Consider the following 15,636-nt stretch of genomic DNA (forward strand, 5'->3'; position numbering starts at 1 on the left):
GCCTCTGAGGAGTAGACTCACTCCTTCCCACACAGTTCTATCTCCTCACTCAAAATGGCTCTTACACTTTGCTGACTGCACATACAATTGATTTGGTTTTGTTTTCCAAATCACCTTTGTGAGCTGAACTGGCTCCCTGAAGGATCAGGTAAGCACTGACGCTGACAGCTAAGAAGCAGAAGTTCCCAGCTGAGACAGGGAGTGGTACCAGGTCCATCCATTTTGGCAGCAGATTGGATTAACTCAGCCATCTCACACAATTGTGTTTTCCATATTATTGCTCCACAGGGCAGGGTGAAGGCCACCCACAGAGATGAAGACCAACTCCCCCTTTGATATCTTGCTCTCACTGATTCTCCTGCGTCCAGTTTCCTCCCTTGAAAGTACTCCAGACCTTGGAAAGTATTTCCCCAGCCAACTGAGCTGACTCAGCCACCAAGTAAAAAGTTAACCCAAAAAGCAGGCACTTTTCTACAGTGGGTTGATTCAGCTCACGTGGGCTATCAAAGTCACCACAAGGTAAGGGGAGCAAGAGCTCCTCCTTTCACATGTAATTAATCACATCAGTTTACATGCCCATGAAACCAAAGCCCCAATACCAACCTAGCTGAAACAAGTTTCCTTCTTTTCTCACCTCCCTGTAGAAAATAAACAAAATAAATCTTGAAACAAGCTACAGAGTCTCCAATAACAGCTTAAAACCCAGCTCAGACTTGAACCAGGTGAGTAGTACAAATATCACAAGACATATACCTCTAACCTGGCTATGAGGTACTTCTAGTTCTTTCCAGTGGTCTACCCAGCTTCCAGGTGCTTCATGAGATCTTTTTTTATCATGGGCCACAGCTGATTCCCTCTCTCCTTCCTTTCCACCCACACTGGCAGAGTGCAGTATTAGCCCTTCACAGGCCTAAGCATAATGAGACATGAACCTAAAGCAAAGACTTTTTTTAACCTCTCTTCAGGCAATTATCTGTTAGTCAAAACTTTGCCATCAAAAAGTTAAATGAATAGGAAGGACACACCACAAAGTTCCAAACTGTCATTTACAAAGCAAGTGGACTTCACATACTAGTGCAAGAATGGGCAAGTAGGGAAGAAAAACAGCCTCCAAAATCCTTTGTGCTGGCTTCAGATGTTTGGGGGAAGAAATGTCTTAAAAATGGCTCTTTAACTCTTTTCAAGATGATTCAGCTCCAATACTTTAAACAAATAAACACTGCTGTAAATTATTTACAGCAGTGCATCTGAAGCCAATGATGTAAGTTTTCCTTTCTGCATAAAGATTAGTGCAGACCTACAAACTGAAAGGAGCTGCTTGGCTTTCTCACATTTTGTCTGGCAATACTCAACTGCTAACTGCAGGTTTTAAAAATAAAGGAACAAAAGTTATTTCCAAACAAAATGAAGATGTCTTTGTGTCCTGGATGATCACTAGACTAAGAAAACTGCCAGGCATTCATAGTACAATGGTTTTAGTCAAGGTTGAAGGGTGGAATGGGGTTTTGGTTGGGTTGTTTTGGGGAGTGGGGATGATGAAGGTTGGTTGGGTTTTTTCCTTCCAAATTAAAGGTAAGAGCTAGTCCAAGGGTAACAGCAACAGTCTCATGAAACCATTTGTATGGGCATCTGCTTACAGTCTGTTAATTCTAGTTAACTTCTTCTAAGAGGCTATGATAATGTCCTTATAAACACCTAATACACTTTTAGGGATGAAAGTGTAATTGGAAGGGCACTGAAGTGAGACACTACAAATCAGTACTCTGGTTTTCATTGTGAACCAGTTCTCAAGCTACCATGAGATGTTAACATCAGGTCTCGTGGGATGAAAACCTGTTTAGTTAAGAAATACTGTTACATAGCTCCAGAAAATGAGGGCAAGAGGCTATGATCATACCCACCACTAGCTAGGAACAGTTGCTGTGCCAGAACAAAGGGCAACGACACTGGAAGGATTTCACAAATAAGGCTGGAAAATGAAACAAATTCAATTGCTTAATTTCAGCATTTGAGGATCTTCTAGACAAGTGAAATGGTTGACTAGACAGCTTGCTTTACTCTTGAGAGGGAGGAGAATTAGATCAGCAAGCAATTATGTTTTCTTTCATCATCTTCCTTTAATAACTTGGAGATCTTGTTGGTTTATAATCAGCAATTACCTGAAATTGAAAGTTCATTACGCCAGAAGCTCTGAGAGTTGCTGAACTAACATACTTAAGAAAAATGGCAGACAGACCTGCTCATGGAAGATGCACTCATCACCCAGATGACACTGATCACAGAGACATTTAGATGGGACAACTGACAAAACCTGCTATTTCAAGCATAGAATCATTAAGGTTGGAAAAGACCTCCAAGATCAAGTCCAGCTGTTAACCTAACACTAAACCACATCTGCCAGCACCACATCTACAAGTTTTGAACAGTTCCAGTGATTGGGGACTCCACCAGTTTGCCGGGAAGTCTGTTTTGGGGCTTAACCACTCTATCAGTGAATAAGTTGTTCCTAATGTGCAATCTAAACCTCCCCTGGCACAATTTGAGGCCATTTCCTCTCATCCTGTCACTTTTTGCTTAGGAGAACAGACCAATGCCCATCTGGCTCCAACCTCCTTTCAGAAGGTTTTACAGAGTGAAGTCTCCCCTGAATCTCCTTTTTTTCCAGGCTGAACAACCCCAGTTCCCTCAACTGCTCCTCAAAAGACTGATGCTCTTAGACACTTTACCAGCTTTGTTGCCCTTCTTTGGAAGTGCTCCAGCACCTCAAGGTATACTGAAGTTCAGCAGCGTTCTCTGGTGGAACCTAATAAACATATTCTAATATAAGAAAATGCAGTTAAATGCATATTCAGTACTCTTGAAAAAACTAAATATTTCCAGCTCTTGTCTTCACAGAAATCTCATGTTTCATTCCCAGTTTATTCCCATGTGGTACTCTGCTGGTAACAGAAATATTGAAGCAGAAAAGACAATTTCACCATCATAAAGAAAAACTTGTAAGAAAGGAATGACAGACTTTCAGTCACTCACTGCAAAAACAGGGAAGACTTGTGTGCTAAGTGTTCACCCTAACTCTAATCAAAGTTCATCCCAACTTCAAGTGCTGGGCAAAAGCAGATGTGCAGATAAGAGTGGATGAACACAGCAGCTTCTACCAGCTATGAAAATGACACAGACACTACCCATTACTAAAGCAAAGGTCTCAGAAGTACAGCCCTAAGCAGAACATACCACAAATGCTTCTCACAGTGCAGCTGCAAAACTCCTGGAATGTTTTGGAAATCTCTAACTCAAAAGGCTTTTCCTGGTTAACTCTCACAGCTGTCAGTATTCCATAATATTTGTATTTTTCTCTTAAAGATACTAACTCCTTGAAATTTCACAGCTACTCTCCAGCTGCTTGAGTAGCAGGACAGATACTCCATTTCAGGTTTCTCCCACAACAGCAAGTGACCTACATCTTAAAACAGTTTCAACTACACAGGAAACACCTTTTACTTTCAAAATAAATAAAATGTAACAACCAGAAGAGAATCAAGCCCTTGTTCAGAAAGCTACTGTGCCCGAAGCACCAGTGAAACAAAGTCACTGAATGTCAGTGGCCAACGAAGCAAGCAACAGAAGGGGACAAGAGCTGTGGAGCAAAAGGCAGCCTTGCACAGCCAGTTTCTGTGGCTGTCATATTAAGAGACTGAGATCACACTGAATTTCCTGTGTTTCAGTAAATGGAAGCATGTGGAATCACAAGTCAGGGAAGACACAAGCAAGTGTCCTGTGTAACTGCAGGGTTTTTTTGGCTGGTTTATGGCTCACATAACCCACTTTGCTTTGTAGTGCTGAAAGGGAATAGGAGCTAAACCTTAACATCTGTCCTCAGCTGATGCTGTCTTACTTTTCTCCTACAGGTTGTTTACAACTAATTGCTGAGTCACCAGGCAGTTGACTCATTTCCAAAGACTCTAAATCAAGTCCCAAAGATCAATTTCTTGATCATTATGAAAATTATGCAGCCTGCAAAGCCACTGGGATGCCTCCACCGGTTGGAATGCTGGGGCACACCACCAATGGAACTGGACAGGACAGTCCCAATCCACTCTTGATGTTCAACAGCAGAGCTGTGAGATCAACTGCCTTAGTCTGAGGAACAGCAGAGACACCTAAACCATTGCAGTCATTTTGGCAACAGACAACTGTGCACAGCATTAATTGGCTCTCAGTACGAGCTGTATTGGAGTACTTAAAAGGCTCACAGGAGATCTAAATAAAAGCAAAACCAACTTACCACTACTGGCATACTTAATTCACTTCAACAATGATGGTTGCAGTAGTTTTAATTAGCTTCCTGTGGCAACTCTTGAGTAAAAGCCACAGGAATTAAAACCAAACAAATACAACACAACAACAAAAAAACCCCACCCCAACAACAACAAACCACAAAAAAACCCAAACCAAAACACCAGACAACTAACCCAAAACTTGTGACCTGTTTTACTGTCTGTTTCTTTTATCTCACTGTTCCCATATCTGGCTCTTAAGCAGCTGATACAACTTCAGGAATGACCTGCCCAGGGAGGTGGTGGAGTCACCATCACTGGAGGTGTTTAGGAAGAGATTGGATGGGGTGCTTGGTGCCATGGTTTAGTTGATTAGATGGTGTTGGGTGATAGGTTGGACTTGATGATCTCAAAGGTCTTTTCCAACCTGGTTAATTCTATTCTATTCTGCATCCATTCTCAAACTCACAGTTCAAGCAACCAAAGTGAGAAGTGCAGCACAGGCCATTACACCAAGGATATTTCATTGTAAAAAATTAATCAGTGTACGCTCAATGTGCCCAAGCAATTGTTTGCTGCTGTCTCTACCACTTCAGTGATCACTTGCTTGAGAGAAGCACCAGAATTGGCCACCTGTTCTGAAGCACTATCATTCTGAATCCTGCACTATCATTTTGCATCATCCTGGGCAGACAAATCTCTTCTTGATTCCTCTGACTCTGCTCAGGTAGTCTTCTCTCCTCTGGTTTAAGGAGCTGTCACTCACCTAAATGCTCAAGAGAAGTAAGTTTTCACTTATCTACAGCCTAATCCTTCCACATTACAGCTGTGCCATACTTCTCAAGACTCATTTGTACTACAGCTGCTACTGCAGCAGCCTAAAATAAAAAAAGCTTCCAGAATTTAAATGTAGGTTTTAAAAAAGACAAAAATTACAGAGTAGTTGCATTCAGGGTATTGAAGAACCTCATGTGTCATGCAGCTGCAATGTATAATTACACTCTAGCAACAGACTATTTGGTTCATAGGTATGAAATACAATTATGCAAGTATCCTTACAATAACACGTGAACTGACAGCAGAGTCGTCAAACTCATTAAAGGAGGCATTTATTCAGGTATGAGGAAGACAACAAGATGCACAATAAACAGGCAAGAGAGACAACTATGTTAGCTACCTTGTCCTGACAACAGTTTGATGAAACTACTTAGACCCACACTACACTAAGGGAGCAGAGAATATACTGGCAAAAGGGCTTCAAACTGCAATTCCTATCAGCATATGGTACTGCCTGCAGCACTTGTAAGCATTATTACACAGCAGACAGTAACAAATAGAATGCACTAAGTCCTTAAGAAGTGGAAAGCAAATGGGTAAGGAAGGGAAGAGACTACAGAAGCAACTTGAGGCATCTGGGAAAACAGTAGTAAAAAAAAAATAAATGTTTAAAAGTCCCATTAAACCAGAAAGAAAGAGCCAAGGCTTTTAATATTCCTTTGGCAGCACATCTCGACACAGTTTGCTACAGCACCTCCAGCAAGGGCTGGAAAGGGCATCCTTGGGGGCTGCGATGAAGGTACCTCAGAGCAGCAGCCCTGGCCACATCAGAGCTGCAGAAGGACAAGTGGCACCTCTCCGGCCTCACTGCTGCGGGGACGCAGAGCAGGGGCACTACCCAGGTACAAGTTGTGCTGCGACAGCACCTTCTTCCTCCCCCATCCCCCGCTCCGAATGCCGCAGCCTGGGGCGTGACACAGCCCGGACTGCCCCGCGGCCTGTCAGCCAAGGCCGGAGACGGCTGTCAGGCTCCCGGGCCTGCTGCTGGGCCCAAGCCGCCGGGCTCGGAGCTGTCGAGGCAGGCCAAGGCCCCGGGCGGGGCCCAGCGCAGAGGAGGAGGAGGAGGAAGGCGGGGGGAGCCGCCTCTTCGCGCAAAGCCACCACGTCGACGACGCCAGCACTGCGGAAATGGGAGCGGAGAGCCGGGCCCTGCTCCCCGCCCGCTGCCGGCGCGGCCTGGCCGCCTCGCCCCCGCCGCTTACCTGTGTCCCCGATGATGATGTACTTGAAGAGATACGCGTAGGCCATGGCCTCCCAGTTCTCGGCTCTCCGGTTCTGACTCGCTCCTTCGTGACGCGCCCGCTCTCCCCCCGCCCCCGCTGTCAGGGCTGGTGCTGCGGAGAGGTGCAAACGGTTAGCGGCCACCGGGCGGCGGCGGCCCGCTCCCGCCGGGCCCTTCCCCGGACACCGCTCTCTCGCTCCCTTCCTACCTCCGCCCCTGCGGAGCTCGCTCTGCTCGCTGCTCCCCTTCCCGAGGCAGCGGGGGAAGCGCTACGCGGCGGCGGGAAGAGCGGGCGGCGAGAACAATACCAGGCGCCGAGCGGCCCCGGAGCCTCCGGCAGCGTCACGCTCCCGGCTCCGCCCCGACCCGGAAGTGCTGAGGTAGCGGCGGCGCCCGGCGCCTCCTCCCGCCCGCCACGGGGCGGGCACTCGGGCCGGCCACGCCGCGCGGCGGGTGCGGAGGAGAGGGGCCGTAGGACAGTAAATGGGCTTGAATTGGAAGGGACCGGAGAGATCGTCTGGTTCCAGCCCCCGGCCCTGGGCAGGGACACCTCTCACTAGACCAAGTTGCTCGAAGGCTCATCCAGCCTGATCTTAAACACTTCCTGGGATGAGGTGTCCGGAACTTCCCTGGGCAACTTGTTCCAGTGTCTCACTACCCTCAGGGTAGAGAACTTCTTCCCATATGTCCAATCTAAATCTGCCCTGATCCAGTTTAAAACCGTTGCCCCTTGTCCTATCACCACAGGCCCTTTTAAAGAGCCCTCCTCCAGCTTTCCTGCAGCCCTTTCAGGTACTGGACAGCTGCTCTAAGTTCTCCCCGAAGCCCCAAGCTCTCCCAGCATGGCCCCCTGTAAGGGAGGTGCTCTCCAGCTCTCTGATCATCTTTGTGCTGTCTCTGGACTCTCTCCAACAGGTCATGCAGGGCTTCAGCAAGCACCGTGGTCTGGAGTGGTGTTTTAATGTCACTTTGGTGGGAGGATTAACTGACAATACCCTCCAGAGGTGCCAGGCTGAGTACTGTCAAAGAAGGTGTCCAAGTGGTGGGCAGTGGTGGCCCCTGCCCTGCAGTCACCCGCATCTTGCCAGGAGAGGCTGGGGAAGGGAGGATGGAGGCAACCAGGCGTGTGTTAGGCACTGCCAAGCTCCCAGTTGGCAGCAGGGTCAGGGGTGGAACTCCTGTGCTGCTGGTCAAAGCCTTTATAGTGATGCTGGCTGAGAAAATCCCTTCTCCAGGGAAAAATGCTTGATATGAATCCAGCTCTGAGAAGAGAGGCCTCTGAGCATGAGCAACTCTGTACCAGGTTATTTTTATCACTTACTGATACACCACCAAGCTGCTATTCAGTGAGACCTGGACAGTTGCTCCTCCCCCTCTACTCTGACCTAGGGAGCTTACATCTGGAGCTTTGTGTCTAGTCCTGGACTGCCCAGTTGGAAGACAAGCAGCTACAGGAATGAGTCCAGTAGAGGCTATGAAGATCTCTGTGAGGAGAAAAGGCTGAAAGACCTGGCGCTGTTTAGCCTGGACAAGAGAAGACTGAGAAGGTATCTTCTCTGTGCTTATGAGTATGTAATGGGTGGGGGTCAAGAGCATGGGGCCAGACTCTTTTCAAAGAGTCTGATGTCCGACAAAAGGCAATGGGAACAAACTGAAACACGAGTTGCACCAAAACAATGGGAAAAACTTACTTACCTTGAAGGTATTGGGACACTGGAGCAGGCTGCCCAGGGAAGTTGCGGAGTGCCCTTCTCTGGAGAGATTCCAAATCCGCCTGGATGTGATACTTGGCAGCTTCCTGCATGTAACCCTGCTTTAGCACCGGGGTTGGATTAGATGATCTCCGGAGGTCCCTTCCAACCTCCATCATTCTGTGATCAAACTGCAGTTCTGCCTTGAAAAGGATATCTTCCTTTCTGTTTCTGTATTTGAACTGGAAGCAATGATCCAAGAAAGTAGCCTAAGTCCACAGCTACTGTTTAGGACTTTCTACTTAGAGTTCACATGGAGCTGGTGAGTTGGAAGAAACTCCAAGGTCTTCCTTAATCTAACCTACTTTGTGAAGTGTCTCTTGTACCCAGACCTTTGTCCCTGGAGCAGTCAAAGGTAGATTGGCTCACAGTCAGTTTCACATCGATTCTATGTGAGACACCTGGCAATGGTAATGCGGTAGGATGCTGCAGTCAGGATGTCACTCAGCTCAGCTGTTTGTTGACTGTGAACTGGTGAGACTGTTGCAGAGCCATTAGCATTTCCTCATAGGAACTCACAGATCTAACCTTTTGGTAGTAATCCTGGGTGCTTTTAACTTTATAGAGGTTTTTATTTGTGGTGCTTCAAGTCAACAACACTGAACAATACTGACATCTCTCAGTAAACAAGTATGCATCTAATCTATCTGTAACACCCTTCAATAAATCTGATGGTGCCAAATCTTGCTTCCATATTTCATGGCCTGAAACCCAAAATTAAGGTAATAAAAAAACACCTGTCCTCCCCCCACCACACCCCGTTTTCTTCCCCCTCCCTCCTCTGTACTTCTCCCAGTTTCTTAACATTATAAGAGTCTAAGCCAGCAGTTTCCATGTATCTGTAACATCAACCTCATCACCTCAAAACAGTTATGAGCATCTCCAGTCTTGCTCCTCTCTGAATGGGATTTTTTAATTCCTTTCTCCCTCTCCCCCATCTTTTTCCTACATCATCAGAATCTTATTTTTCACCTAGATCCCTACTCTAGATGGTTACTCAAATGTATCCACAAAAATCTTGACTTGCTGGAACATGTCCAGAGAAGGGCAACAAAACTGGGGAGGGGTTTGGAGCACAGCCCTGTGAGGAGAGGCTGAGGGAGCTGGGGTTGCTTAGCCTGGAGAAGAGGATGCTCAGAGGAGCTTTATTGCTGTCTACAACTACCTGAAGGGAGGTGGTAGCCAAATGGGGGTTGGTCTCTTCTCCCAGGCAACCAGCACCAGAACAAGAGGATACAGTCTCAAGCTGCACCAGGGGAGGTTTAGGCTGGATGTGAGGAAGAAGTTCTTCATAGAAAGAGAGATTTGCAATTAGAATGTGTTGCCCAGGGAGGTGGTGGAGTCACCATCACTGAAGGTGTCTAGGAAGAGACTTGATGGGGCAGTTGGTGCCATGGTTTAGTTGATTAGATGGTGTTGGGTGATAGATTGGACTTGATGATCTTGAAGGTCTTTTCCAACCTGATCTATTCTATTCTATTCTATTCTATTCTATTCTATTCTATTCTATTCTATTCTATTCTATTCTATTCTATTCTATTCTTCATTAATCACTGTTTTCCCATTTTCTGAATCTCAGTAACTTCACTCAGGGTTACTCAGTTCAACATTTTGTTGTTGTTGTCTGTTTTGCTTGGTTTTTATTTTACCTCAGCCATTGTGTTACCCAGGTTGTTCATGAAAATGTTGTCTCTCTAGTGAAAATGGAGGAAATGAGGCAATATCCAGTTTAAGCTGTACAATTAAAAACATGAAAATAATTGTATTTATTATAGTACACATGGAAAGGAAGAAGAAAAGTGAAAGAAAAGGAAAAGGTAATTTCAGATCAATTATACTGTTGGACTGATTTCCAAAACAAAGGGGCCACACAGAGATTCATAGACTGGTTAACATGTCCCAGTAACTTCATCCCTAATTTGTCTGCATTCAGCTTTTATTGGAAAGAAGAATTGCAATTGGGACCTTTAGGAACATGAGCTGGGGGAGTTTGCTGGAATCTGCTTCGTGGCTCATGCTTTTAGGTTGCATCTCAATAAGCTGAATTTTCTATCAGGAATTTGCAATGAATGACAATATACTGCAGATTTCATTGTTCTTACATGACATTTTTACTGTAATGACAACAAGCATATTTATTTTGTTTTACATCAGTCAACTGGGACCATGGAATGTTGCCATTGTTTGGAATAGTTCAGTAGTTCAGCTTTACAAGCTCTACATTTACGAGTGACTCTTAAAACGTGCAAACACTTTATCCTGCAGCTCAGATAAAGATCAAATAGGTTTAAACACCATACATGCAGTAAGCAGATGTTTGACCTTATGTTCTGAGGTGAGTGAATTCCATGCATTTTTGTTTATAGAACTTGGGCTCTGCCTTTTCTGTCAAAGAGAATTAGAGAGGTTTAAATGATGCGTAGGGATCTAGCTGGAGTGAAGAGAGAAGCAGACCTGAACTGACCAACCAACCAGTAAGGAATCTTCACTGAGCCTGATTTTACAATAATTACCTTGATCAGAACCGAAATTCTGTTAATTCTGTCTGCTGAAAGGGAAACAAAATGGAATTACAAATATAACTTATGAGTGCAGTTGTATGAGGGGGGAAAATGTGTCAGCTATTCTGGGTTTATTTGCAATAAATTGGTGTGATTAACATCACATTTGATAAACAGAAATTCTGTAGGTCCAAAGAAAGCTGTCACTCAGTGTATCTGCTGCTTCATATTTAGGGTAAATGTGAAACAAAATGATGTGCATGAGAGGATTCAAAGCACTTTTTTGGACTGAACTACTGCCACAGACCTGCCCTTGGGTCACAATAATTCCATGCAGTGCTGTAGGCTCTCGAGAAGAATGGTTGGAAAGCTGCCCGGTGGAAAAGGACCTGGGGGTGTTGGTTGACAGCAGCTGGTGCCCAGATGGCCAAAAAGGCCAACAGCATCCGGGCTGGCATCTGCAATAGTGTGACCAGCAGGACCAAGGCAGTGATTGTCCCCCTGTTCTTAGCACTGGTGTGGCTGCACTTTGAATACTGGGTTCAGGTTTGGGACCCTCACTGAGGTGCTGGAACAGCTCCAAAGAAGAGGTGGTGAAGGGTCTAAAGCACAAGTCTTGCAAGAAGCAGCTGAAGGAACTGGGGTTGTTTAGCTTGGAGACAAGGAGGCTCAGGGGAGACTAGATGATCTCCAGAGGTTCCTTCCAACCCTCACCCTGCTGGGATTCTGTAACTATGGTGATTTGATGCTTCAGAGCATAGAGCTTCTTTCCCCAGACCATGATTTGCAGTTAATATTGTTAATACCTCAGATACTAAACCTTAAACCAGAAACTACTGATGTTTCATTTAGCACAATATTGGCTTTTCATTGTTGCATGGGCCCACACTGACTGCTGACCACTGATTTTGAGGAACCATGTGTCTGTGTCTTCCTCCCAGATCCATCCAGGAATGACCAAGGTTGTCATGGTGCAGTTCCCCCGATAAACGCAGAGATTGCTATTCATTTCAGAACAATGACATTTAATCTTTGGTTCAGGTTAATTAAATTCAGGCATACATGTTGACAGTTACTCTGAAGTAAACTGTTTTGACATTGTGTTTCTTCCAGGTGTTTGGAGAGCTTCCTTGGACTCACTTGGAAGAAACCTTGAGGAAGGTCAGCAGTCAGCACTGAAACATCACTTTCTTGAGTAGCTGTCAAAATAAACAGTTTTGGCTGGCACAGGTTATCAAAGTCAGTGTTTCTTTTGCCATATTCTATGTTAATTGAGAGGGCTACATTACAAAATTTGCTTTATTCTACACAAGTTGCAAAGTCACTTTTCCTGCCCTCTCCCTCACATCTTACAGGTTAAATAATGCAGAACCAGCAAAGAAGCTTAGTACTGCCAGCTTCTCTCTCTCCAAAACTTCACTTCAAAGTGGATATTTTTAGGGTGGAGAGTTTAAATTTACTTAGGCCATGTCATGGAAAGTTGACCTAAGAACTGGGATGTCAGCTTGTGACTGGAATTTGCTACTCTGCCACAGATTTGCTGATGACTTGGTAAAAATCACAGAATTGTCAGGGTTGGAAGGGACCTCAAGGATCATCCAGTTCCAATCTCCCTGCCATGGGCAGGGACATCTCACACTAGACGAGGTTGCTCAGAGCCCCATCCAGCCTGGCCTTAATAACTTCCAGGGGTGGAACTTTCTTGAATTACTCAGGTGTTATCAAGATCAGTAAAAACTGTACAGCTCAGGCAATGGCAGCAATGGAGGCGATGAAAGCATTGGCCACAGCAACCCCATGCAGAGCTACAGGCTGGGGTCAGAGTGGCTGGAGAGCAGTCAGGCTGAGAGGGACCTGGGGGTGCTGGTCGACGGTAGACTGAACATGAGCCTGCAGTGTGCCCAGGCAGCTAAGAGGGCCAATGGCATCCTGGCCTGCATCAGGAACAGTGTGGCCAGCAGGAGCAGGGAGGTCATTCTGCCCCTGTACACTGCACTGGTTAGGCCGCACCTCGAGTACTGTGTCCAGTTCTGGGCCCCTCAGTTTAGGAAGGATGTTGACTTGCTGGAACGAGTCCAGAGAAGAGCAACAAAGTTGGTGAGGGGTTTGGAACATAAGCCCTATGAGGAGAGGCTGAGGGAGCTGGGGTTGCTTAGCCTGGAGAAGAGGAGACTGAGGGGTGACCTTATTACTCTCTACAACTACCTGAAGGGAGGTTGTAGACAGACGGATGTTGGTCTCTTCTCCCAGGCAAGCAGTACCAGAACAAGAGGACACAGTCTCAGGCTGCGCCAGGGGAGATACAGGCTGGATGTTAGAAAAAAGTTCTATACAGAAAGAGTGATTGCACATTGGAATGGGCTGCCTGGGGAGGTGGTGGAGTCACCATCACTGGAGGTTTTTAGGAGAAGACTTGACGGGGTACTTGGTGCTGTGGGTTAGTTGCTTGGGCGGAGTTGGATTGGTTGATGGGTTGGACGCGATGATCTTGGAGGTCTCTTCCAACCTGGTTTATTCTATGTATTCTATGTATTCTATGTTAGATACCAGCATGGTCAGGGTTGGAAGGGACCTCTCAAGATCGTCCCCTGCTAAAGTAGGGTCACCCACAGCAGGTTGCCCAGGATAGCAATGTCCAGGTGAGTTTGGAATCTCTGCAGAGATGTCCAACCTAAATATTCCTTGGCACAACTTGTGCCCATTTCATTCTGTCCTGTCAGTTGTTTCTTGGGAGAAGAGACTGCCCCCCACCTGGCTCAGCCTCCTCGCAGGGAGTTGTAGGGAGCAAGAAGGTCTTCCCTCAGCCTCCAGGCTAAACAATCCCAGTTCCCTCAGCTGCTCCTCACAGGACTTGTGCTCTAGAGGCACTCAGCCCCAAAGCACCAAATTCAGGACCAGCAGCTTGCTGAAACTATAGTTCAGACATTGACTATTTAAATTAATTAGAAAACGCTCCCCAAATGGCATCCTCCCCTTCCTGCCTGCAGTAATTCCATGGACTATAAAGGCCACGTTTAGCAGGGAAGGACTGAATCAGGCTTTGTGCTGATTTCTGGAAGGATACCCAAGGCTGCCCCAGTTATGTGGAGCAAAGTGACAGCAACAGTGACATCTGCAGAGCTCGTGCTGTCACTGTCAGCGGCACAAGTGTGCTCTTGCATCTTCTGTGAGCAATTCAGCAGAGGATAGAATGGATCTTTTGACTAATTCTATGCCACAATTACAAGTCTGTTGCTCAAAGACAAAGCTGTTTCTCAACAGAGAAATCAGAGGCTTCAGTCATCTGTAGGCTGAACTGCTGCAGCGGTTTAACACAGAAGCAAGGAACCTATAATCCAGTTATGGGGAGCAGTATCCAAATCATTCCCATTCCCTTTTATTTTCAATGGTTTCCTTTGGAACCCATTAGGACAAAAGGATCTTTATGTATGTGAAATATTAATAAAGTGAAAAATGGAAGGGCTAATACTCAGTTGTGAGCAAACAAAATGGGTTCATTTGTGTTCCCTGTAAGTCCTGTCCAGAGCGTGTTGTCATGGTGCTCCCTATAGCCATATCAAAACAGCAGCAGTAACAGTGCTGGTGGTTATCATGCAGCAGATTGTATTTCCAGTTTGGTACCTAATGTGAAGATAAACAGGCAAAGACAAGAGCCTGTTTCAGAGGTAACAGTATTCTGAGGCTAAGCTCTGTAAAAATGATGCCTAATGATGCTGAAAATAGGTGAAGCAGAACAAAAGTCAGAGTGGATTTGAAGTGTTTTGTTAAGAAATGAAGTGGGTTTAAGTTATTTGGATCTCAGCGCCTATAAACCAGGTCAACATCTTCAAGTTAATAACAGTTACATAGCCAGATGATACAAGTGAAGATTCTGAGCCCCTCTCTATTTAAAAGGCCTTCAGATAAGGCCTTGGTTGTGTCTGAGATGAAAAAAAATACAACACAAACCCTTTGCAGCCTGTCCCAACTTTGCCAGCACACAAAAGTATCCTGATTCAGTTTGAAATGTTTGATTAAATGGAGTTAGTTAAGGCTGTGATAAAGGAAATGTTTATCAGAGTCTCCCAGTTTTTCCCTGGCCTGAGACTCAAGACCAAATATTCTGGCCAATATTAAGAGCCCAGAATTACTTTCCTGTGAATGACATGAATGGAGAGATTAGTTGCCCCCAAAGAATTATTTTTCTGTCCCAGACCTTTAGAAATGTTTTCTCGGGTGCTGGGAAATCACTGGCCGGTCCAAAAGCAAGACAAAGGAGCAGTTAGAAATATCCCTCTCCTTCCAAATCCTGCAGAAAAGATGGCAAGATTAACATATATGGGGCTGCATTATATATTTTTTTCCTGCTGTCAGTCACCCTTAATCTCTTCCTATTTTAGGGAGGATTTGAAGGGCCAATTCAGAGGGCAGGATGGCAATCCACTTTGTTTAACTGTAAGGCTGCAACTGTGAGTGGAAAGGACATTCAAAAAATCTGCATATCACAATCTTCATGCTGTGGCAATAGCAACCACCCCCTTGCCCAACAAAGCCTCCCATTGCTGTTTTCATAAGGAAGATAGAATAGAATTAGCCAGGTTGGAAAAGACCTCTGAGATCATCGAGTCCAACCTCTCAGTCAACACCATCCAATCAACTAAACCATGGCACCAAGCACCCCAACAAGTCTCTTCCTAAACACTTCCAGTGATGGTGACTCCACCATCTCCCTGGGCAGCACATTCCAATGGCTAATCTCTCTTTCTATGAAGAACTTCCTCCTAACCTCCAGCCTAAACCTCCCCTGGCACAGCTTGAGACTGTGTCCTCTTGTTCTGGTGCTGCTTGCGTGGGAGAAGAGACCAACCCCCACCTGGCTACAACCTCCCTTCAGGGAGTTGTAGAGAGCAAGAAGGTCTCCCCTGAGTCTCCTCTTCTCCAGGCTAAGCAACCCCAGCTCCCTCAGCCTCTCCTCACAGGGCTGTGCTCCAGACCCCTCCCCAGCTTTGTTGCCCTTCTCTGGACACCTTCCAGCATTTCAACATCTTTCCTAAACTGAGGAGCCCAGAACT

The 15,636-nt window shown here is 45.8% G+C and overlaps 1 protein-coding gene across 1 annotated transcript in view; it reads right to left on the minus strand.

The window, feature by feature from the left end:
- Positions 1-6,697, minus strand: part of RAB2A (RAB2A, member RAS oncogene family) — a 34,802-nt gene extending 28,105 nt beyond the window's left edge. The window contains exons 1-2 of the mRNA XM_054179267.1: positions 6,542-6,697; positions 6,314-6,445 (exon numbers count right to left, since the gene is read on the minus strand). Coding sequence (XP_054035242.1) covers positions 6,314-6,359 — 46 coding nt within the window. The 5' untranslated portion in view covers positions 6,360-6,445; positions 6,542-6,697. The remainder of the gene's footprint in view (positions 1-6,313; positions 6,446-6,541) is intronic.
- Between the last annotated feature and the right edge of the window lie 8,939 nt (positions 6,698-15,636).

The sequence above is a fragment of the Dryobates pubescens genome, chromosome 3 (genome assembly GCF_014839835.1).
Source record: "Dryobates pubescens isolate bDryPub1 chromosome 3, bDryPub1.pri, whole genome shotgun sequence".
Taxonomy (NCBI): domain Eukaryota; kingdom Metazoa; phylum Chordata; class Aves; order Piciformes; family Picidae; genus Dryobates; species Dryobates pubescens.